Source organism: Cebus imitator, unplaced genomic scaffold, assembly GCF_001604975.1.
Source record: "Cebus imitator isolate Cc_AM_T3 unplaced genomic scaffold, Cebus_imitator-1.0 Scaffold136, whole genome shotgun sequence".
Taxonomy (NCBI): domain Eukaryota; kingdom Metazoa; phylum Chordata; class Mammalia; order Primates; family Cebidae; genus Cebus; species Cebus imitator.
The window spans coordinates 2,846,978-2,871,632 of record NW_016107451.1 but is presented as its reverse complement, the minus strand read 5'-3'; the positions used below and the strand labels follow the sequence as shown (position 1 = coordinate 2,871,632).

The window sequence follows — 24,655 nt, the reverse complement described above, 5'->3', positions numbered from 1 at the left end:
TGCAGGTGAGAAATGGTGAGGATAGAGACAGTGGGGGTTCTCACCTCCACATACTGGAAGCACATGCCCACAATGAAATTTGAGGTCCAGTTGGAGAAGCCTGCAACAGCAATGGCAGCTGGACGTGGACCCTGGCTGAAGAGTTCAGCCACGATGAACCATGGGATGGGGCCGGGACCCACTTCAAAGAAGGCCACGAAGCCAAAGATGGCCACAATGCTCAGATAGGACATCCAGGGCAGCTGCTCCTGTTGAGGATGATGGAGAAGGGGAAAAGTTAGACTGGGCTGTGATGACTCCTCAGGGGAAACAGAAGCTGCAGAGGCAGCCCAGAGTAGGGCAATGCTGGAAGGCAGGAGGCCTGGGGCTGATCCTGGATCTGTTGTGTGCCCCAGGTATCCAGCATTGGGACTCAGCTTCCTCATCTGAACAAAATGATATAAGTCCTGCAGGGTGGTGGCAAGTGTGAGTCCACCCCCGGGAGTGGTAATGTGGTGTGCATGTGGACAGTGCTAAGAAGCCCCGTGGTCCCCTGGTCGTGCCTGCAGCGCAGTCCACCTGTGGCAGGATACAGAACAACATTCCTGGGGGTGAGGTGGACTCAGGTTCTAAGGCTTGTGAGGCACCCAGCTCAGGCTGGCACAGAGTAAGCACTAAGCATATTGTTCTGCATATAACCCTTCTTGAGGCGGCCAGAGTAGAAAAGTTATGGGCTTCAGTTCAGATCTCAGATCTGCCACTTTCTACTTGGCTGCATGTCTGACCTTTCGACAACCACCAAACTGTCCAAGACCAGGCTGAGCCATAAAATGACAGTCATGGTGTTTTCCTTGCCCAGAGGCTGAATAAACGAGTGCCTGTGTGTGAGTGCCAGGCACAGGGTTAGCGCAGCGGTCACAGTCACAGGCTTGGGACTGAGGTTGATTCCTGGCTTCATCCTTTATCTGACAAGTTACTAACCTCACTGGGACCTAGGCTTCCTCCCCCGTAAAATGGGAATAACTGAACCCTACCTCCAGTCGTGTGAACTGAGTGAGGCAAGGCATGTTTCTGCACCCCTGTGGAGAGGACAGCACTAATGCCCGGAGTTCTGTGAAGATGAATTGAGGCTACAGATGATGACTGGAAAGGGTTAATATTAGGCAAGGCAATTCCTTAAGGAGGTGAAAGTTTGTGGTTTGGAAGGAGACAATTTCAGGAGCCAGAAGGTCGGACCCAAGCCCCGGGATACAGAGCCGGGGAGAATGCAGCCAGCACCTGGCCTGCCAGGCTGGGGCTGAGACAGGCATTTTGGGATCTGAAGCCCAGGTGAACTCTCCCCCAACCCTCACCCTCCAGAACCTGGCAACTCACCAGCAATGCCAGCGCAATGGTCATGAGTATAGCACAACCCGCCATGCCAGCCAGGCCTATGAGGTGCAGGGTCCGCCGGCCTGCTCGCTCCACCACAAATAGCTGTGGGCACAGACAGTATCAGTGACACCCCTGCCTGGTGCCCCTCTGAACCCACCCACCCAGAGGCTTGCCTCAACAGCCAGGAAAGCCACAGGGCACTGCAAAGACCAGCGGGGAAGATGGTACCGCCTCTTCCCTGGGCTTGGCTGGGGGGCCAGATGGGAATGAGGGGCAGAGAGCTGGCCCCAGAGCCCAACAGCAGTACAGGGGGTGAGAGGCAGCCCTAGAGAGCCAGACAACTGGGCACCCTGGCTGTGACCTTGGGTGAGCTGTTTGTGATTTCTCTTCTCTGAGCCTCCGCATCAGCTATGCAGTGTGAGCAAATGAACCCCACAGGTAGTTGGGAATAAAATGAGGTGGCATTTCATGGAGCATGTGACACATGCCTGGCGTTCAGTAAACGCTGCCATTCTGACATGAGTCCTGAGCGTGGGCCCTGGCTGCTGACGACAGTAGGCCAAGACTCACCGACACGACGGTGAAGGCCGTGTTGACGATGCCGGAGCCGATGGTGGCGTACACAGGCTGCTGCACCCCTGCCTTCTCGAAGATGCTCGTGGAGTAATAGAAGACCTGCCAGACAAGAGAAACTGTTGGGGCCTCCCTGGACATGTGAGCCTTCGCTGCCTCTGCAGCGGTGGATGTAGGACCCAGGATGAGTAAAGAATGAAGGGGACAAATACTCAGGCAGAGGGACACTGCACTGCAGTGACCTTATGGGCTTGGGTTCTAAAGGGAAGCTTCCCCTTCAGCAGAGGCATATCCATTGTTTTAAGTTTGGGACTTGTTCACTGTGCACAAGGGCTTGGCTGGGGCACAGGAAGGGTGGGTGGGGGCACTCACAGCATTGATGCCTGACAGCTGCTGGGACAGCTGCAGCACCACGGCGATGAGGATGGGCTGGCGGTAGGCGGCCGAGCGGAACAGTTCCAGGATGGTGACCTTCTTCTCCCGCATCATCTGCCGACTCTCCTCCTTCATCTCCTGCAGGTCATGGGTCACGTCAGCCGTCCCGCGCAGCTTCTTCAGCACTGGGGGGACCAGAGGGAAGGTGGGGGTGGCTCAGAGTGGGAAGAAGGCCAGGGCTTCGGGAGTGGGGAGGAGGGCAGGGCTCTGCCCATACCACTCTTGGCCCGGTTCTCCTCGTTGCGGTTGATGAGCAGGAAGCGGGGGCTCTCGGGGCAGAAGGGCAGCACGATGCACTGCAGCAGGGCTGGGACGAAGATGATGCTCAGCAGCAGGGGCCACAGGTCCTCATTGCCCATGATGGAGTCCAGGCCGAACACCTGGGGGAAGCAGTGGCCGTGAGCGCCTCCGCCCTGACCCCTCTTCCCAGCCTGTCCTGCCAGAGTGGCCTTCCCTGCTTTGTGTCAGCTGCTGCTTCAGAGAAGGGCCCCAGTTCTGGCGGCCCTGCCACTAACATGAGGCTCGACCTCTCTGAACCTTGGTTTCCTCACAGGTCACGTGGGGAAAGTAGGACCTACCCCATAGCGTTGCTGGGGGACAAATGACAAGGCCACAGATGTGTCCAGCACAGAGAATGGGGGCTCCTACTCTGCCACAGGAGTGTTCTGGGGACAGGGAAGGGGAAGTCTCCTGGAGGGAGGTTACAGCTTGCATAACGGCCTGAGGCATGTTGGGGGAAGGCGGGCCCTGTGGTTGCAGACCCAGAGTGAGAAGAAGGGATGAGAAAGGTCAAGTCATCTTGCTTTTCCACTGGGAGGCAATGGTGCTGTGTTCTCTGGACCTGTGTACCACAGTGGTCCTTTGCAGGGCTGTGGGAGCTGGTGGAAGAGAAACTCTGCCCTGCTGGTACAGACCCAAGAGCTACTGAAGCTGTGAGGGAAGGTGGGGCTGTGCCAGGCAGGTAGATCCTACCCCAGCTTACCTGGGCGATGAGAATGCCGACAACGATGCCCAGCTGGTGCAGGGTGCCCAGGGCCCCACGAAGGGCTGTGGGTGACACTTCACCCACATACATGGGCACGAAGCCTGTGGTCAGGCCGCAGTACACGCCGATGATGAAGCGGCCCAGGATCAGCATCTCAAAGGACTTGCCCAGTTTCGAGAAGCCCATGAGCACAGCAGACACGAAGGCCAGCAGATTCATCATCAGCATTGAATTCCGCCTGGGGGTGGGGTCACAGGTCAGGCCGATGCCCACATCCCTTGACTTCCCACGGCTGCATCACAGGTAATACCCTGGAACAGGCAGGGAAATCTTCCCCACCTCCCCACCCCATCTGTGACTCCCTGGGCAAGGAGGGCATGGGCCCTCCAAGGACAGTGCCAGGACCTACCGGCCAAAGCGGTTAACGAAAAGGCCCACAGAGAAGGAGCCAATCATGCCCCCAACGGAGAAGATGGCCACCGAGAGGGACCAGAGCGTGGTGAGTGTGGTGGGCAGGATGCTCTCCCCATAGCGGTGGATCCATGTCTGATTGTAGAACTCCTCGATCACCTACAGGGGCAGATGCAGTCTGGGTGGGCGAGCCCCGGGCTTCCTTTTCCTTCCCCTTGCACCCCTCACTAAGATAGGGCCCGGGCCTGGCTCTGCCACAACTCACTGCATGTTCTTGAGCCAAGTCCCTCTATTTTTGTGGGCCTCAGTTTCTCCAGGTGAGAAACAAGGGGTTGGGCTCTATCTCCGAGTTGTCCCACTTCTCCTAACGTGGTTTCCAGTGCCTTGTGGTTCCACAGGCTCAGCACGACTTACTGGGATGATGGCAAGTGACCAGTGGTGGAAGTTCAGGAATAGAATAGAGAAGTACAAGGCCGGGTGCGGTGGCTCAGCCTGTAATCCCAGCACTTTGGGAGGCTAAGGCAGGCAGATCACTGGAGGGCAGGAGTTCGAGACTAGTTTGACCAACATGGTGAAACCCTGTCTCTACTAAAAATAATAACTTAAACAAACTAGCTGGGCATGGTGGCATGTGCCTGTAATCCCAGCTATGCAGGAGGCCGAGGCAGGAATATTGCTTGAACCCGGCAGGCAGAGGCTGCAGTGAGCTGAGATTGCCCCACTGCACTCCAGCCTGGGCAACAGAGTGAGACTCTATGTCTCCAAAAAAAAAAAAAAAAAAGAATAGAGAGGTGCAGAAGGAAAAAGGTATTCCCACTTGCCCCTTTTCTTCTTACCATGACTCAAAGCCCCCAAGACCCCAGCTTCTGTCACCAGGCCCTCTCCCCAACCCCTTGCTGGGGAAGAACTAGGGCTTGACAGACAGGTTCTGCCATCCAGGAAGTACAGACTCCGTGAGCGCACTGAGGGCCTGGTGTGACAAACTTGCATGTCACCCTTCAGCTGTGCTTGAAAGACTCACATTGTGGCTTTCTGTTCCCCAGGCCCAGTTCCTCGTGTCTGGCCTGCGAGCACCCCCTTGAAGGACCCATGGCCTCCTCCCCTCTCCCAAGGGCCCAGCTAGGAGGTATGGGGAAAGGCTCCACACAAGGAAGCAGTTCCAGGAACTGGAGACACCTGTCCTAGGACAGGCCTGTCCACTAGCCCTGCCCCCATCCTGGCCAGCTCCCAGGGATGTGGCAGGCAGGCTGCACCAGTTCTGCCTGTGCACACTCACCACACTCTCAGTGCCACGGGACTGGCCAGACCCACCCAGCCACACGTGTAGCCAAGTGCAAGCCTAGCTTCCCAGGAACGACTTCTTGTGTACATATACCATCATGGACACATACTTGTGCTCACAGAATCTGAATATTCGTGCTTTAGCCAGTCGCAAACTCACATGCCCCTCATCCCCTACCCCTTACAGCTCAAACTCAATTCCATGTGAACCCAACCCATCCCAACACCCCTCCCCAGGGGCATGCCACAAGTTCATGCACAAACAGTGCTATGCAGCCTCTGCAAACTCCATCATCACTGCTGTTGGTTCTCCCTACCCCTTCCAACCCACTGAGGTCTAACAGAAGAGGAAGGTGTGTGCGGGCATACTTGCCAAATCAGGGCTTGCAGTCCCAGAAATGCCCACCCAGTATGCTGGGACTGCCTCCTGGTGCCTTCCTTCCCATTGCCATGGGTCCTCAGCCTCTAGCTGTCTTTGTCCCTGCCCTGTCACAACCTGTTCCAAGTCTGGAGGCACCTGATGGAGGCCAGGCTCCAAGGGGCTAGGATAGTTGGTAGGCAGCAGAGGCAAATCCTAGATCTACTTGTCTGTTCCAAGGATGCCATGCAGGACGGTGAATAGAAACCTGAACTCTGAATCTGGACACAACTAAATTCAGGTCCTAACTCCGCCCCTTATTTCCAGTGTGACCATGAGCAAGTTATTTCATCTCTGAGTTTCCATGGCCCCATTTCTAAAGTGCAGACATTAGCAGTAGCTACTTCTCAGTGCTGCAGGGAATCAGTGAAACAGGGCTCTCCAGGGCTTGGTATTAACATCCCTAAAATCACCCCACTGCACACTGGTGGCCTGAAGGCTGTGCAGACCACTAACAGAGTCTACCCAAGGCTTCAACACACAACTCAAAATCGGGGCTCTTGCCAGGTATCAATCCAATCTCCCTACCTTACCACACCTACACTCTACACACCATTTCCCACCCCTCCATGCCTTTGAGATGCTACTACTCCTGCCTGGAAGGTACATCTGGCTTTACTGCTGCAACCTTTCGAGATCCAGGTTCCCTGACTCCAGGAGTTTGTCTTCCCTGAGGAGGCTCCTGAGATGCTACCGAGCTTGATTCACACCATGGTCTGTCCCAGAGCCAGTGCCGGGGATGCCTGGTGAGTAAACGGAAGACTCAGTGAATCAAAGGTGTTAGGCTCTCCTCCTAGAACCCCTTGATTCTGCTGAGGGCAGAGAGAAGGCAGATTTTGACAAAAAAAAAACAGAGCAACAAAACACGAAGTGTTCTTCAAGGACAAAACTAACCCCAGAGGAGGACTGGCCAGGAATGGTAATGCCCCATTTATCAGGCTCCGCCAAGAACAGGCCGTTCTGGATGAGGGTGGTTAAGGGAACTGTCCAGATAAATGGCGCTTGCCCTTCTGAGGGTCCAACCTTTCCTGGCCCATTATGGGGTGAAAATTTGAAGAGATTTCCCTTTGCTCTCCTGAGCAACCAGACCTCCAAGCAGGGCTGCAGGGCAATGGTGTCTGCCCTCAGGGCTCTCTGCAGGGGCAAGGAGAGGTGTTGTCCCTGTGCAGACTGGCTTCAGATGGCTGAATTTCTGCATTCGGTAGTTCTAAGGTCTTCCCCGACCCCTCTGTGGTTCACAGGCTTGTCTTGTACACTCTCCACACCCCTTTTGAAATTTGCCAAGAAGTCAGCAAATGGAATTTGTTTGAATTGTATACAGAGTAAATAGATGCTGAATAAGTAAGGCCTGAAACTACCTAAATAAATAAGCTTGAAGATCTCATGTCTTTAACTCTGCTTGAGATGTAAGAGGGCCGTTTATAAATGAGATGTGACAGAGCTCCAACCTGAGTTATATCTCCTGCCTGTGGTCACAAGGGATCCAACCTTGTCCAGGGCTGGCTCCTGGACACTGCCTAGCTGCTCAGCTACTCAGATCGCTTTACCGGGTGGAGGAAGGGTGAGCAACCAGCTCCCTGCATGTTAACCTGGGCCCGGATGCATCCCTGCAGCTCGCAGTAGCACTTCCTGGCCCAGCTGGGGCTGGGGAGTGGGTTTCTGCCTCTTGATGCCTGAGATTTCTGGGAAGAAGTCACACCTGGCTTTCCATTCCTAATGCTGGTTCTGGTACTCTGTGTCCTCCCCTCCCTGGGGTTCCACGCTGACTTTTGGCCCAGGAAGGGCAGGGGGTTGCTGGAGAATGAGAAGAACCCTACAGGAGGAAAAGCTCTGGGGTCACATCTTCCACCCAGTCGCTTCTTCAGCATCCTCCCTAGAAGTGTCTTGGTGCACCTCGGAAAAGAAGAGTCTACTTACTATGCCCTGACAGGATCCCACAGGCCCAGTCCCATCGGCTCCCAGCAGCCTCTGCAGCCCTGAGTCATGCGTGAGGTGAGACATGGCATGAGCCTGTTCAGCATGCTCCCACCTCACATGCCCATCCCAAGCTTAGGAGTTAGACCTTTGATGCTGCCACCACCTCACAGCTGTCAATCTCCAGGTCTTCTGGAGTGTGCCCTCCTTCTCCATCTGTGCAGCTTGCCCTGGGTCTCATCTGGATTCTGCTCCTGACTCTTCCTATCCACCAAAGGCCAGACTCTGTTTCCCACAGCGAACCACCCCTCAGAAGGCAGTCAGAGTCCCACACACGAAATGCGCCAGGCTTGGCCGTCCACCAGCTTCTCTGCTCCCTGCCCAGCCCATTCACAATCTCTTCACCCAGCTGTGGGGTCTGGGTGGGGGCAGATGCACTGAGGAGGGAGGGATGGTTCTGATCAGTCCCTGGGCGGACTGCCATGGCGTCGGCCAGCCTAGAGCTGAGAGGCTACTAGAGATCCCTGTCCAGGTCTCTCATTGAGCCTAGAGGACACCCACGATGGAGACCACCCTGGAGAAAGCAGCAGGCTGGCTCTGGGCGGCTCAGATCCTTTGGACAAGATGGCTTCTGGTACACGAGGCTCTTCCTCACCCAGCAGCTCTCCAGGGGTGAGGGGAGGCCTGTACAAGCCTCAGGACACATTGGGAATCCCCACACCACCTCCTGCCAGTCTGGGCAACTGTGGGTATGGCCACACGTCTGCCCATCTCCCAGGGAACTTCTCACTTCCTCTTTATAGAGCGGCATGAGCCAGCGAACACCGCCTGGCACATGGGTAAGCTGTTACTGTTGTCACTGTTGCTCTCTCAAGAAGAGAAGTCACCACCTTCAGAGGGACCTTAGGGACAGGGTTTTCCATTTTGAAATTGCCAGAAAACATTACCCTGAGGATGTATGAGTAAGGAGGAACCTGCAAGAGCTAGGGGCCTGCCTCAGGGAGTAAAGCTTGTCTTCAGACCCTGCCTGGTTCCTGCTGGCAGAAGAACTCAGCAGGTCTATAGCCCCAGAGGGCGGAGGCCCCAGGGCCAGACTGCAGCTCAGGAGAAGGAAGCGCTTTCTAGACTTCAGGGGATGAGGCTGGCCACGGTGCAGGTGGTGAGTTCCCTGTAAGTAGGGAGCATGCTACTTACACGGTGTTCCAGAGCCGGACTGGAAAACGTTTTATGTAAAAGGCTAGCTAGAATCCATCAGGTAGGGTCTGTGAGCCACATATGGCCTCTGTCACTCATTGTTCTTTTTTTCTCAACCTTGTGAAAATGTGAAAACCATTGTTAGCTCTTGGGCTGTACAAAAACAGGCTGCTGGTTGGATGTGGCCCTCCTGCCGCCCCTTGATCTAGGATTCTACACTAATGCCAGGAGGGGTATGCATTTTGGAACCTGTGGCTGGGCTCACCATCATTCCGGCTAGACATTCCTCTATCCCAGGAGGATGAGGTTGGGTAGGTCATTCCCAGCAGGGATCCCTGGGCCAGGTTCAAGCTCCTTCTCAACCCTCCCTCTTCTCTCCTGGATGCTATTATGGGAAAGAAGGGGTTAAACTGCCAGCCAAGCTTCCAGTGCCAGTTAGAAAGAGGAAAGGGTCAGCTGCTCCGGCTTAGCCCCTCAACCTGGCCTTCACTCTTGTTCCCTGCCTGCCCGTCTTCCAGCTGGGGCTGGCCCTGCCCCGCTCCTCCCCCAAGCTCTCAGCCCAGGGCCTTATCTCCACAGCAACTCTTAGCCACACCCCAGGGTCAGCTGGGAGATTGGAGCCAGATGTTCCAGGTGGGGCCGGACAGATAACCCTGACCACTGGGTCCCCTGGGGCCTCTCTTTGGGGTTTGGGGAAGAGGCCCAGTTTGGAGCTAGAGCTGGGCCCCAACCCACCACCCCCCAGAGGGTTGGACCACACAGGCTGCTTCTCCAGAACAGTCCTGACATGACCAGCCTCCAAACCAAGGCCAGGCCAGGCCTCCTGGCAGACAGAGGAATAATCCCACTGCGGCAGCCACACCCAAAGCCTTTCTCAGTCCTTGCAATGAAGTGTCTCCTCTACCCCAACTATGACTCATGATGCATACATGGTGACTCCACCATATGAGCTAGACACCTCACACCTTTGTTTGGGCTTAATCACCTTTCAGAGCATGCGCAGTACTTCTCTGGAAAGCCTTCCTCCTGAGAACTACCCCTCCTTCTCCAATGCAACTGGTTCTCAAACAGAGGCAGTTCTGGCACCCCACAGGACATCTGCCAATGCCCAGAGACATTTTTGGTTGTCACACTGGCTACTGGCATCTAGAGGGTAGAAGCCAAGGATGCTGATAAACATCCGACAGGCCCCTGCAGCACTAGCAGAAACATCACAGTGCCAGGCTGAGAAATCCTGCCCTAAGGGTGAAGCAGCACCTTCTCCCTCCCCCTCCCTGCTCCCACTGTGCTTGTTCACATTTCCATCGTTGCCTTTAGATGGCTAACTGTAAGGTACTGTGTGCTCCCTCTACGGTAAACCTCAGCACGGAGATAGTCTGATGCATGCCTGTCGCTGTTGCCACCATGGTACTGGAGGTGGCGAGTGGACACTAAATGACCAACAAGCCATGAATCTAACTGAAGTGCTTGAGGGGTGATGTGATATGACAGGGTGTGATGGTGTAAGAGATTGTGCAACTGTGTGTGGGAAACTTGAGATGCTGATACATGACTGAGCTTGACTCAGCTCTGAAGTGAAAGCACACATGGCCAGCTGGGGTGGCAGCTGTAGGTGAGTGAAAGGGTGTTTAGGGATCCATCTGGGACTGTGCCCATCTTCCACAATGGTCCAGGGCACAGATGAGGGCCAGACTCCCTGGACTTAGATTGCAGCCCTGCCACTTACTAGCTGTGTGTCCTTGCTTTAATTGCTTAACATCCCTGTGCCCCAGTTTCTTATAAAACAGGGATTATGGTGTCTGCCTAATGGGGTTATTTGAGGAACAACTGAATTACTATTTTTAGAGTATGTATAACAATGTCTGGCAAGCAGTAAGTAAGCAGTAAGGGTTTATGGTAGTGGTGATGGGTGAAGGGGAGAGGGGACCCAGAACTCTTTGGACCTAGGAGAGATAAGGAGAGGCTGCCTGGAGCACGTTGCCCAGCCCAGCCTGACAGGACAGAGGGCTTGGGTAGGGAGGCGGGTGTTGCCTCCAGCTCTTTCACTCACCAAGCTGGGTCATCCTGGGCAGATCTCACCTCTTCTGCAGACCAGGTTCCTCCTTTGTCAAACAAGGAGTGTTGTTTGTCAAACAGTGAGGCCCTTTCGGGCCCAAACTCTCTGGATTCTGCGGATGCCTTATTCTCAGACATGCCTGACACTGTCCCTTGGGCCAGGACCTCATGGTGTCTCTGTGGCCTTAGTCATCCTCTACTGGCAGCTCCATCATTTGGGGAGGGGAGGAGCAGTGCTCGGATCAGCCCAATATGACGATCAGGATTCCCTGGTTCATTTAGCTGCCCTGCTCCCTCTGTGGCTGGGCTGGCCTCTTCCACCTCTGTCCTCCTCCAGGAGGGGAAGCATGGCAGGAAAGTCCTGTCATCACTCACAGAGGGCAGGGGCAGTGCGCAGGGTGGAGGAGGCACAAGGCTTGGGAGCCCACCTCTAGCTCAGCCTCTTACTCTCCAGATACCTCATCTGGCTTCGATTCCCTCATCTAGAAGAGGGGAAGATAATGTCAGCCCTGCCTGCCTTGTGGAGTTGAATTGCTGTGAGGCGGTAATTTATGGGGAGGTGCTTTGTAAACATATAAGATAATATGATTAATTAACCACTTCTAGAAGGAAGCCCTTTGGGGCCTGTTTTATGGAAGAAACAAGCTTCTGGTAATTAGCAGGAGAACTGGCATCCTCACAATTCGTGGGGGAAAGTCTCTTCTCAAGAGCAGACAAACTATGGTCAACTCGATGCTGTTTCCTAAGAGAGGTTCCTCTAAACAGGCAAGGTAAGTCGGTGTACTCAGTGCAGGCAGCTAGCGATTCCACACCAGCAGATCATTTCGCACCCCTGCACCTCTGCAGAAGCCAAGCCGATCCCACTGCCCAGACACCTGCCCCGTAAGGTCAACTCACCCTTCAAGGTCGGGCGTGGCTGCCAAGTCCTCTGTAAAGCCCTTTGTTTTTGGCTCCCCTGTAACCCCCATCCCAGTATTAGTTTCTCCCTGTTTGCTCTCACAGCACTTGAAGCCCTCTGTTAGTTACACTCTTTCTCCAAGGGTCTCTCCCACTGCTGTGGAGACAGGGCCCAGCTCACACTGTGTCTCAGGCAGCTCCCTGAGGGCCAGCATGTGCATGCTGTGTTCACAGCTTAATTCTCCCTCCTCACTGTCTAGGACAGCATCTGGCACAGCGTGGATGCTCAGGAAGTCCTAGATGAATGAAAGAGTTGGCAGGATGGAATCTCTCTGCCGCCCTAGGGCAGGCCTTCAGCCCTACCCAGGCACACAGTCGCTTTGGCTGTTACTACACGTGGGCTCTGAGCCTCATTTTCATTTCTTCCTCCTGGGTCCTTCTATCCTCTCTTCACATGTTATATTTATCACTTCTAATCTGCTCCTGGTTGGAAAAACTACAGCCAGCCTTGTGAGAGGTGTTTGTAAAGTGCAAAAGTCAACAGACTGAGTGCCTGGGTGCTTGCCCAAGAAACACCGCTAGATTTCAGCGTTCTCAGTTCCGGCCACTCCCATCTCCAGCTTCCGTCTGCCAGGGCTGCTTTCTGAAGTAAAGTGACCTTTGGACAGGTGCCCAGATATGGTCCTATGAATGAAGTTTACAGCCTCACCTGGGCCCTTTGTGCTGCTGAGCCTGTGCTGAGGTCAGAGGTTCCGCCCATCTTCCATTATAACCTCTTGCCTAATCTAATTTCTAATCTGATTTCTGATTAGATGGGAGGCCCCAGAGATCACAGAAGTTCATCTCAGATTTCTCTACATCTTCAGAAGTCTGTCAGTCCCTGGCTGGGCGTGGTGACTCACACCTGTAATCCCACAGCTTTGGGAGGCTAAGGCAGGTAGATCACCAGAGGTCAGGAGTTCGAGACCAGCCTCACCAACATGGTGAAACCCCATCTCTACTAAAAATACAAAAATTAGCCAGGCGTGGTGGTACGCACCTGTAAGCCCAGCTACAGGGAAGGCCAAGGCAGGAGAATCACTTGGACCCAGGAAGCGGAGGTTCAAGTGATCCTCAGTGAGCCGAGATCATGCCACTGCACTCCAGCCTGGGCAACGGACTGAAACTCCATCTCCAAAAAAAAAAAAGTCTCTCAGTCCCTCCTGGCCCCTCCCTCCTGCTCCAACACCACCTTCCTCCTGGAAGACCTCCACCCTCACTTCCTTATCTTTACCCTTTCCTCTGCTGATTCCTTCCAACATGGGCAGGCAGATAAGGAGATCAGGAGTTCAAGACCAGCCTGGCCAACATGGTGAAACCCTGTCACTACCAGAAGTACAAAAATTAGCTGGGCAGGGTGGCAGGTGCCTGTAATTGCAACTACTTGGGAGGCCGAGGCAGGAGAATTGCAGAACTGCAATCAGCTGAGATTGCACCACTGCACTCCAGCCTGGGTGACAGAGTAAGACTCTGTCTTAAAAAAAAAAAAAAAAAAAAAAAAAAAAAAAAAAAAAAAAAAAAAAAAAAAAAAAAAAAAAAGGAGAGACAGGGCTTTAAAGTTTTGAAAAAATTTTGAAAATAAAAATGAATACATTCTTGGAAACTGTGAATATGTAGGTTCCAAAAATAACAGCTAATATAGCCAGTTTATAAAAAGAAAAAAGGAATCACAATTAACTCTACCTCCTTATGTTCTTAATGATTGTATTTTATCTGTGGTTTAGGAATTGGATGGTGGGATGCTTAGGTGCAAAAGGAAAGAAAAAGGGAAAGGTAATTGATATTTAATGACAGGACAGGAGTCTGAAGCCCAGACTCTTCACAATTATTCTATCCCTACTCTCCCCTGTCATTTCAAAGTTTCAATGCTTAAAATATATGTCAAGTTCAAAGACTTACAAATGTAAAACAAAAGGTTTGTCCTTGGATTGGAATGGTCATACCAAATTTTCTGATACTGCAGAAAGACTTGTTTTTCTGGTATTTATAAAATAACTATGAGAATTTAGGATTAAATAGGATAATTTGATTGACTTCATTAGACATTCACCCTTGATAAAAATATTCTTGTACTCTCAGAGCTACTTCCCTTTTATCCTAATTGTTTGGCAGTAATATTAAGTGCTGTCAAATTGAAATAAAGCATTAAAGTTCTGAAGGACTTTTTAATCATAAGTTAATAAATCACTGCTAAGACAAAAGAGTTCCTTACCTGTTGTACGAATTTCTGGTCAATGTATCGCTTTGCAATGCTGGGCTGGAAATCAGGGCTCTCCAAAAATCTCAAGAANGCCATACCATCCTTCCAAAGCTCCCACCTCCTTTCTCCCTCTCCCACCAACTCTTTTGGAAGAGCCATTTCTACCCTTTCCCATCTGCCTCTCACTCTTCACCCAATTGCAGTGAGGCTTCTACCTGTGCTGTGCCACCCAGTCAGCCCGAGTGACCACAAGGCCACCATTGCCTCTTCTGCATTCAACATTGTGGAGAGGCTTGCCCAGTTCAACCCCTGGGGCATCCCTTCACTGCATTAATCCACTATCCACCAGTGTCTACTACTACGACAGGCACTGTTCTAGGCACTAAGGACACCGCTGTGGACAAACCAGAAAGACTCTGGCCCTTTGACAGCTTACATTCTACCTCTGTTTTGGGAGGATCTCCTCTCCTGGTTTTAGAGATAACAGCTCTTGTTCCTCTACTTAGGGTCCTCTTCTAGCAATGGGTTGTTCTCTGGGCCTTGATCTTTTTATTTTTTATTTTTATGTATTTAATTATAAAATTGAGATGGGGTCTTGCTGTGTTGCTCAGGCTGGTCTCGAACTCCTGGGTTCAAATGATGTGCTCACCTCAGCCTCCCAAAGTGCTGAGATTATAGCCACCGTGCCTGGCCTTAATCTTCATTTCTCTTTTTATTCCACAGTCTCCCTAGAAGATCTTCTTCCAGTGTGTGGATACCGGTGACTAACTCTCAACTTTTCTCCAGCCTGGGTCTATGAGACAGACACATACGTGCAGGAGGCACCCATGCCTCCATTCCTGCACAGCCCATGGCCACCTGCCAGCTCCTGGCACACCTGCTCCTTCTTAAAACCAAGCATCACCCGTGCCAGAAACCTAGAAACCATTTTTAAACCCTTCTCTGTTGTCCTCGCACAGAACTGATGACCAAATCCCGTCCATTCTTCCTCTGAGGGTTTGCTTTTATGTCACTGGTGCAACGGCAACCTTCTTGATGGTTTCCTGGTCTCTAGTCTCACATTCTTAGGTCCACCCCTCCATACCAGACGCCTGAGTCATTTCCTTATGATGCAAGTCTGATCACGTCTGCCCTGGGCAGCAGGTCCCTATTGTCCTCATCCTAAAGTCCATGCTCCCTAGCTGGGCCCCATGCTGGTGCCCATCTGCCCATTCTGACTGTGCAGTGCCATACTCACAAGGCCCTTTTGGTCTGGCTCTGGCCTACCTTGTTGGCCTCCCCATCCTTCCCCCTCCTCTTGTTCACTCTAGTGACACACTATACTACTCACACTTTACTGAATGCCAGGCTTTCTCTCTTCTGGGCATTTTACTTGGCAGGCCCCCTGCTCACCCCAACCCTGTTTTGCTTCTGGAAAACACCTCCTCTGTCCTGGCCTTAGAGTCCTAGTTGTTATTAACTCACTATAAGATCACAGTCAAGACATCACTAAATCCAGTAGCTGTCAACCTTGGCTGCACATTGGATTTGGTCAGGAAACTTTTAATTGAATGCCCAAACAGCATCCCAAGCCAATTAAATCAGAATCTGGGGGTGTCCAGGAAACCCCAATGTGCAACCAAGTGGAGAGTTCAGCCTCCTTCTGTTTCCTCCCAGTCTGTCTTACAGACTTTGTACCTGTAAGGATTCCCAAAGGGAGCCAGTTCTGAAGCACACATTTTGGCAAGAGCTGTCAAGAACAGTTAGCAAATGCAGAGCTTGGGGCTGCTCCAAGCATGGGCCCACGGTCGCCATGCCCAGCAAACTTGGAAAAGTCCTGTCACCTCCGCTGCAGCTGAGCATGACTCAGCAGCCCAAGCCTTCCTGGTAACTTGCTCCTCAGCATCGGGCGTGGCCCCATAGCCACTGTCTGCCTATTTGGAAGATGCCCAGCTAACTCCAGACACTACCCGGTTCCCCCAAACAGGCCCCTGATCTTTGGGAGTCACTGCACCCACTTGCCAGCCTCATCCGTCTGGACAAGAGATGTGGTCCTGATGTGAGGACTGCCCATTCTCATTTGGTCCTCTCTGGGAAGGTACAGATTTTTTAACTGGCAAGGCAGCTGGTTAGGGAGATAGCCTGAGGCCGCGGAAATAACAGAGTGTGGCTTCTGACTCCAGCATTCACTAGCTTTGCGACCTTGGGCCTGTTGGTCATTTCATCTGCCTGGGACTGTTTCCGGGGCTATAAAATGGAAATCACCACCCAATCTCCTAAACACATGCAAAAATGCCTGGTACAGAGGAAGGGCTTGGTGAGTTTCCTTTCCTGTGCCTACCCTCTGCCCCCTACCCCCTTTTCCTTTTTTCTCCTCCTTAAAGCAAGTAGGCTGGGCTGGAGGAGATGGCCTAGGTCCCTTCCCATCCTGACATTCAAGTAGACAAGTGAGGACAGATCTAGGAGGCACAGCAGGGAGGAGGAAGTCAGCACAGACCTCCACCCCCTGCGGCTCCCTAGGGCAAGACGCCATTTCTGCTTTCAGGGAGAGGATGCGGTTTCGACTTAGAGTTCAGTGCCTTAAAAGGAAGTGTGCTACATGTGGATGGGTATGAGCGCAGGCTCAAGGACCACCTGGCAGGCAGGGAGCTGGTTTTGGATACCAGCTCTCTCTGACTAGCTGGGTGATGCTGGGCAGGTTTCCTCTCTCTGGCCATTTCCCACACCTGCAGGCTGGGAGTGATGCCTGTTGCTTCCTTACAGTGCTACAGTGAGCATTACCTGAGACAAGCCCCTGAAAACCCGCTGCAGCCCAGAATGCCATGTAAATGCAACATTATTATATTGAGCTTTGCTCTGATGTTATTATATTATCAGACTTATTACTATGTGACTGAGTTAGGTGGGGGGTTGGTCAAGAGGTCCTATAAAAGACCCCAGGATTCTGTGGGACCTGAGATTCTAGAATACTGCTGCCCTAAGATTCCAAGGCAAGAAACAAGTCTCTGACATGGTCAGGGCCAGAAAATTGATTGGAGGCAGACAGCGCATTGATGTAAATGACTCTTAGCACTCCAGTGGCAGTGTGAGCCTGTGGGCATGTGTGATGTGCAACAGGGCAGGTTGGTGTCCATAAGCCAATGAAGGCACAGTACTCACCTTCTGGGGGGCATTGATGACTCCAGTGTTGTAGCCAAACTGCAGGGAGCCGAGCACTGCCCCTCCCACGGCCAGCATGAGGCGACCCGTCAGCTTCTGCAGAGAAACAAACCACACTGTTATAGGCGTGTCTGGGCCCAGATTACTACAGGACAGGGCTTGGACTGGCAGGTTCCTGTGTTCAGGTATCTTGCCTGACTCCTGGCACCACACCAGTCTTTCTCCCAGGAAACCTGGCCAATTCCCAATCTTAGGTGCCCAAACCAGCCTAGTTGATTTCAAGACACTGGGCTGGCCGGGCCATTTCCTGGGGAGAGAGGGGAAGTATGGTCTTCTCTCTTTGTAGCCAGGTGTCAAGAAGAGAGAGGCTTTGGATTCTTTGGGGTCTCATTTCCCTCGTGGAGCCACACCTAGGGTCTGGTGGTTCTAGATGCTCTGATTGGGAGGCCCAGGAACCAGCCCTCCTATGCAAGGGGGGCCCAAATTACATGGTAGGAGTAGCACAGATATAGCAGCACCCTGGATTTGGAGCTGAAGGTGACAGCTTCTGATTCCAGCCCATGTGCCTGTTTGCTCTGTGAATTCCAGCAGGCTAAGTCCCCCTTGCACCACTGCTCCCCCACCCTCCATTTGCTTGTTGGCAAAATGGAAACAGCCTCATTTGTCACACTGGAGATGTGATCCCACCTTGCCCTGCCCTTCCTGCTGTTCGCAGGGCAGGAAGCTGAGCCCTGACAGGGTGAGGCAAGTTACAGATCACTCAGGGGTCTGCAGCAGAGCTCAGGGCTCTGGACTCCCTGCCTGGTGCTCCTCACAGCAACAATCCCCAAACCATGAGCCTCCCAAGGCTACTTGGACATAGATGATAGGCTAGGCAGGAACGCACTTTGGAAAAGTGCATGACAAGGTGAGTACAAGTGTTGGGGCAAGGTGTTTCCAATGGGTGAAGGGCTGGGAAGGAAAAGGGGCAGTTTGCTTCTGTCCACTGGAAGTCGAGGACATGAAGCAGCAGGATAGGCAGAGGCCAGCAGGTGAAGAGCCCTGCTTAGCCACAGGTGACTGAGAGGCCACCAGGGTGTCCGCCCTGTTGGAGAAAATTACTCCTTTTCAGCTATGAAAATGAGGATGTCAGGAAATGTGACATTAGGCAGGCCTTTAACTGACTGTGGGAGAAGAGAGCTGCGGGAGGCACGTGAAAAAAAAATGACTGGCATTCACTACACACCCACACCAGGCTGGGCACTAGAAGTGGGCAGAGCTGGCCACGGCCTGGCTGTGGGTCCCTGGGCCTCAGTTTCCACAGAACCCAGAAGGAGCCTTTACTTCACGATCATCACAGATAGCTGTGGGCATAGCTGGTATCAGGCATATTCCCAGTATGGTCTTTTCATTCTCTGAAAGCTGTCAGTCAGGGCAATGATCCCAAAAGCCGAGGTGCTCACATCAGAGGCTGCGAAAGAGGAAGGCATTGGCCCAGGCGGAGTGTGCAGCTCAGAGCCCCCTATGTGTGTGCGTTGGGTCCTTCCTTCCCACGGGTCTATCTACGTGGCCCCCTAGCCTGCCTCTGGACATTCATCCCACATGCTGGGGGTTCCCTCATACCCACGAACTTATTCCCTCTAAATCCTCTGCATTGCGCAACTGGGAAGACAGCTCCCACCCACCTACCCACGTTTTGGTGCTGCCCCAAGACTCTCCCTTCTCTCAACTCTCTGGGGAGCCTTCAGGCCCAGAGCTGTTTTTCTAAGAGGGTAGTGAGCAGCTGACAAACTTCTGGGGGACCCCAGTGACACACCAGGTCAAGCCTAACTCATAGGGTGGGCACTGGGATTAAATCAGAGGCTGTGGCAAGGCACGGAGCATCACCAAGAGGGCTCACTAAACAGTGTCTGCTGGGCCCACCGCATGCTGGCCTATCTGTCTTCGGAATTACCTGCATTTGCTTGTGGGATGCAAAGTATATACAGTATTTTTCTAGAACACATTAGAATAGATAAAAAACAAGCAATGCAGTGACATCAAGCCATGGTTTAAGAAAATGTGGTTATATAATGGAATATATAACCTGGGAGTTCGAGGTTGCAGTGAGCTGTGATCAGACCATGGCACTCCAGCCGGGGTGACAGTAAGACCCTGTCTCAAAAAATAAAGTGAAACCAAAAACAGAGCAGTGTGTGCGTTGTATGTTACCTTTTCTTTTTTTCTGAGGGAGAGTCTTGCTCTGTGGCCAGGCGCCAGACTGGGGTGCAGTGGTACAATCTCAGCTCACTGCAACCTCCACCTCCTGGGTTCAAGTGATTTTCCTGCTTCAGCCTCCCGTGTAGCTGGGACTACAGGCATGTGCCACCATGCCCAGCTAATTTTTGTATTTTCGTAAAGATGGGGTTTCACTATGTTGGCCAGGATGGTCTTGATCTCTTGACCTCATGATCCGCCCTCCTCAGCCTCCCAAAGTGCTGGGATTACAAGCATGAGCCACTGCACCCTGCCTGTATGCTACCTTTTGTGTTTAAAAAAAAATTGGCGGCCAGGCGCGGTGGCTCAAGCCTGTAATCCCAGCACTTTGGGAGGCCGAGGCGGGTGGATCACGAGGTCAAGAGATCGAGACCATCCTGGTCAACATGGTGAAACCCCGTCTCTACTAAAAATACAAAAAATTAGCTGGGCATGGTGGCACGTGCCTGTAATCCTAGCTACTCAGGAGGTTGAGGCAGGAGAATTGCCTGAGCCCAGGAGGCGGAGGTTGCGGTAAGCCGAGATCGCGCCATTGCACTCCAGCCTGGGTAACAAGGGCGAAACTCTGTCTCAAAAAAAAAAAAAAAAATTGGCTGGGGGTAGGGAGAGAATATACACACCTATTTAAAAGAATGCACAAGAGGCCAGGCGCGGTGGCTCACACCTGTAATCCCAGCACTTTGGGAGGCTGAGGCGGGCAGATTGCTCAAGGCCAGGAGTTTGAGACCAGCCTGGCTGACACGGCAAAACCCCGTCTCTACTAAAAATACAAAAATTAGCTGCGCGTGGTGACGCATCCCTGTAGTCCCTCCCTACTTGGGAGGCTGAGGCACAAGAATCACTTTAATCTGGGAGATGATGGTTGCAGTGAGCCGAGATCGCACCACTGCACTCCAGCCTGGGTGACAGAGCAGACTCTGTCTCAAAAAGAAAAGAAAAAAAGGACGTACAAGAAAGGTAACATTCTAACCAGGGGGACTGGGGTGACTGGGGACAGGGTGAAAGTGAGATTTCGTTTTATAGCATTTTGGGACCTTTTTGAATTCTGAATGGTGTGAATGGAGTCACCTATTCAAAATAATTTTTATAAGCCCTATGATTTCATATTATTTAGAACAAAGCAATTTAAATAAAAACGTCAGGTGGAAAATAATACAGAAGATTCACAGATCTGGCAAAAATTACGTTGGATGAGCATGAATGAATGACACTGGCCGTGCAAGATGAGGGCTATGATGACAGGCCCCGTTTTACTTAGGTCTGCATCTGATGTTCCAGGGGTCTTGAGCCTCTGAAGTCATCCCTGGGGCCCCACTGAGCAGCTGCTCAGGGACTGTAGGCTCTGGCAGTGGGGTTGCTGGAGGCCAAGGACATGGATCTTGTCATCGGCAGGTCAAGGTCAAACTCCACTTTAGAAAACCTGCCTACCCACGCCCTGGGTCATATCCAGGCAGCTGTTGCACTAGGACCCACTAAAATAATCAATGACCCGTGCTCCAGATTCATGCTAACTAAGTCTGGGGCCCCGGATAAAACTGGACCTGGTCCTGACACAAAGGAAGGAGGTTCCAGTCCAGCGGGGTGGGGGCCGTGGGGACTAGATGAAGATGAGAGGCCAGTGTGGTCTGGGCTTCAACAGGAGGCTGGTATGAGGCACTGTGAAAGCCCTGGAGGGAAAGACTTCCAGTTTTGCCTGGGGACAAAAGATGAGTTCCCAGGAGGTGACATTGGAGCTGGGGGCCGTGAAGGACATGCAGAGTCTGCCAAGTGGGAAAGCAGTGGCAAGGCTACATTCCAGGTGGACAGAACGGTATGTGCAGGGGGAAGAAATGGAGACCGATCAGTCAGATTAAGAAACAGGGTGCTCAGTGTGGCTCAGTGCCAGGTGTAGGGAGAGGGACACAGCCCCCTGCTCCTCAATAGACACATGGCACTGCGACCAGTCTCATACTTAGCTCCCACCCTGCTGCGCCCACCACAGCCAGCTTGATCATTGCTGGGCTTGGAATCAGACCCACGTTTAAATGCTGCAAGCTGCTTCCTCTCACCTTGGAGTTGGGATATACATGGTAGCCTGCCTTGGTTTCCTCACCTAGAAAACAGGGATGAAAGTTCCTTCCTTCAAGGGTTGCTGTTAAGTTCTCTATCGGTATCCATCATGAAGCCTGGCAGAATTCCCTCCACAAGTGTTTGCTGAATCAGGGAAGAATAGCAAGCTACCCTCCATCAGGCAACCATAGCACCACCTGCCTCCACCAGCCAGTGGCTGGAACTGGAACATGGCTGTGAAGTCCCTTCACTCAACGTGTATTTATTCTGGTATCAAGCTGATGAACAGTTGGTGATGACTTAGAGGATATTATCCCCACAGAGCTTGTGATTTGCTTGTGGGAGACTTTTATTAGGGGTGGGGAGCAATGAACAGCCCAGAATCTGGGATCCCCAGCAGCCCATCACCACTCCCTGGGGATGAGACTACTTTCTAGAACATTCCATCTCTTCCAGGCCTTTGCTCTTGCTATGTCCTCTGCAGTCTCCAGCATATTACCCATCTGCCACTCAGTCTGGGCAACTCCTTAACAATGGAACCAGGGGCACTGACTCGTGCCTGTAATCCCAGCACTTTGGGAGGCCAAAGTGAGCAGATAACTTAAGCTCAGGAATTCAAGACGAGCCTGGGCAGCATGGTGAAACCAGGTCTCTACTAAAATTACAAAAAAAAAAAAAAAAAAAATTAGCTGGATGTCGTGGCACACATCTGTACCTAGCTACTCCACAGGCTGAGGTAGGAGGATCACCTGAACCTGGGAGGCGGAAGTTGCAGGGAGCTGAGAGATGAGCCACTTCACTCCAGCCTCGGCAACAGAGCAAGAGAAAAAAAAAAAAAATGGAACCTGCGTCGTACTGTGTCTGCAGCCAGAGTGGCCAGCGTAGGGAACAGCACACACTAATTGCAACACAAATAAAACCTGTCATTTCTCAATTTAGCTTTTAGGCAAAGCTGGCTCTGTGTTATCTATTATGCCAGACCAGTGCTCATCCTTAGCCATTTATCAAATCCCTGACGAGTGCTGGAACATCAGAGCTCTGAGAGGTGAAAACAGTACCCTCAAAACCCTCCACTCCACGCCCACAGGGCTGTCGATTAAAGACCTCTTAAGTCGGGCAGACTGAGTTCAAATCCTGACTCTCCTAGGAGAGCCATGACCCTTCAGTTCAGCTAGTGCCTGGGCTCGGGGTCTAGCACAGAGAAGGATTTCTCATGTTCCCACTCCTCACCCTTCCTAGCTATCCCACTGCTGGGGGTCTCACAACCCTTGAAAGCCCGCCCTCTCCCAGGAAGCCATGGAGGAGGTATTAAGATTCAGGACCTCTCCTCCCACACTCAGATGCTGGATGGCCCTGGTCACATTGTATAACTTGCCAAGCACCGTGGCCTTTTGACTCATGCTAATGTCTTTCCTCGGCATAGCGCTCCAGCCCTGGGGTTGGCCTGCAGCAGGTTCTCAGTCTATACTAGCAGAGAGAGAGCACGTGGCTACTGCCACTCAGAGGCAGGGTATTCCTGGCAAGAGGAGGGTTCCAGGGCTGGCAGAATCCAGATGTTGCTCCATCTTGTCCTCTTCCCACAGCATCCCACATGGGTTCCCGAGGTATAGGGGAGGAGGAGACGCAGGGCTTGCCAACTGTTTAGTCCACAGCTCTAAGGAGGGCGGGGAGGGGTTTACCTGATCCATGACACCTCTCTTTTAATTTGTTTTGTCATGTTTCTTATTAATTTAAACAAACTTCTTGGCACATTAAAAGAAAGAAGCTCAAGACTGGGCACAGTGGCTCACACCTGTAACCCCAGCACTTTGGGAGGTGGAAGCAGTGGATTGCCTAAGGCCAGGAGTTCGAGACTAGCCTGGCCAACACGGCAAAACCCTTTCTCTACTAAAAATACAAAAATTAGTGGGGCTTGGTGGCACATGCCTATAATCCCAGGTACTTGGGAGGCTAAGGCACGAGAATCACTTTAACCTGAGAGCTGGAGAGTTGTAGTGAGCAATTATGTCACCGCTGCATTCCAGTCTGGGCAACAGATCAAGGTACTGTCTCAAAAAAAAAAAAAAAAAAAAAAAAAAAAAAAAAAAAAAAAAAAAAAAAAAAAAAAAGACAGTCTCAGCTGCAGTAAGAAAGAAGCTCAAGAAATTGCTGTAACATTGGCATTTGAGAGGAGGCGCCTGAGATCAGAGGGTAGGTGGCCAGCCTAGCATACAAACAAAAGCCAGGGTTGGGACTGGAGTTGTTTGGTTTCCTAGCCTGGCATTTTACCCTCTGACCGGTTCCGTCCTGCCAAGTCTTTTAAAAAAGAAGAATGATGGGCTAGCAGTCTGAAGCCTGACCTTAGGGTGACCTCAAGCATTAACTACTCCTCAAGCCACTTCCTTTAAGCCTTCCAATGATGTCAAGACCCTTGCGCGACTGAACCTCGAGGCAGAAGGCGCTCTCCAGTTTTCAAAGCAGAGCTGAGAGGAGGGAGCTAGTACATTTATCAGCAGCACCAGGAAGGCGAGGCACTCTGCCAGGGGCTGCTCATACACCCTAATTTAACCACCACAAACAAGCTCTCGGGGAGAGATTGCTCCCACTTCACAGATGAGAAATGAGACTGAGAGAGGGAAAACCACAGATCCAGGGGGCTGGAGGCTTCAGGGAAGCTTCCAACTGGGGGTCTCTGATGCCAAATTCTACGCCTTTCCTGCTCAGGTCCTCCCCCTTGTTTCCGGGTACTGGTCCCTGAAGGAAACAAGGTTTCTACCTGGTGCTTTCTATGTAGGTCAAATTCCATAACAACAACTCTCTGAGCCTTGCCACTCTGAGACAGCCTGGGCACAAGCTCAGAAACCTTTGGGCCACTTTGCTGCATTTGCTGTAAGCCAAGGTTGGCAAACTATGGCAGCTAAGAAAGGGATTTACATTTTTAAGCGGATGGGGAGAAAAAAAAGACAATGACTAACATTTTGTGATATGTAAGAATTATATTAAATTCACATTTCAGTGACCATTAATAAAGTTTTATTGGAACACAGCCACATTCATTTGTCTATATATTGTTTATGGCTGCTTTGGTACTGCAACAGCAAAGCTGAGTGGTTGGGGCAGGCCAACAACTACATGTCCCACAAAGCTGATAATATTTACCCTCTATCTGGTCCTTTTCAAAAAAAGTTGATCGGCCTCTGCTTGAAGCCCCAAGTCCCCTGAGCTGCCCAGCATTCTCAAAGCCTTCCAGGCAAAACCGCATTCTCCCTAAATAACCAAAAAGAAATGCATCCTATAATGGAATGTTAAATGTAAACGATTAGCTCCTTGGCCATGTGTGGGCTTGGGGCCAGGATCTGGACCCTGGGGAAACTGACACCCCTGAGAAGGTACACATTTGGTGCTGAGATGGGCATTAATTCAACTAAGAGAACATTAATTTGGTAAGACTGGGCACATGCCAAGTTCACTGTCACTCTCAGAAAACAAGTCCCAGCTC

The 24,655-nt window shown here is 51.9% G+C and overlaps 1 protein-coding gene across 1 annotated transcript in view; it reads right to left on the bottom strand.

Moving 5' to 3' along the window:
* Nucleotides 1–24,655, bottom strand: part of SLC2A1 (solute carrier family 2 member 1) — a 33,764-nt gene that overhangs the window by 1,621 nt on the left and 7,488 nt on the right. The window contains exons 2-9 of the mRNA XM_017541750.2: nt 16,894–16,989; nt 3,756–3,916; nt 3,344–3,584; nt 2,579–2,741; nt 2,299–2,486; nt 1,924–2,028; nt 1,354–1,455; nt 45–248 (exon numbers count right to left, since the gene is read on the bottom strand). Of these exons, the coding sequence (XP_017397239.1) occupies nt 45–248; nt 1,354–1,455; nt 1,924–2,028; nt 2,299–2,486; nt 2,579–2,741; nt 3,344–3,584; nt 3,756–3,916; nt 16,894–16,989 (1,260 nt within the window). The remainder of the gene's footprint in view (nt 1–44; nt 249–1,353; nt 1,456–1,923; nt 2,029–2,298; nt 2,487–2,578; nt 2,742–3,343; nt 3,585–3,755; nt 3,917–16,893; nt 16,990–24,655) is intronic.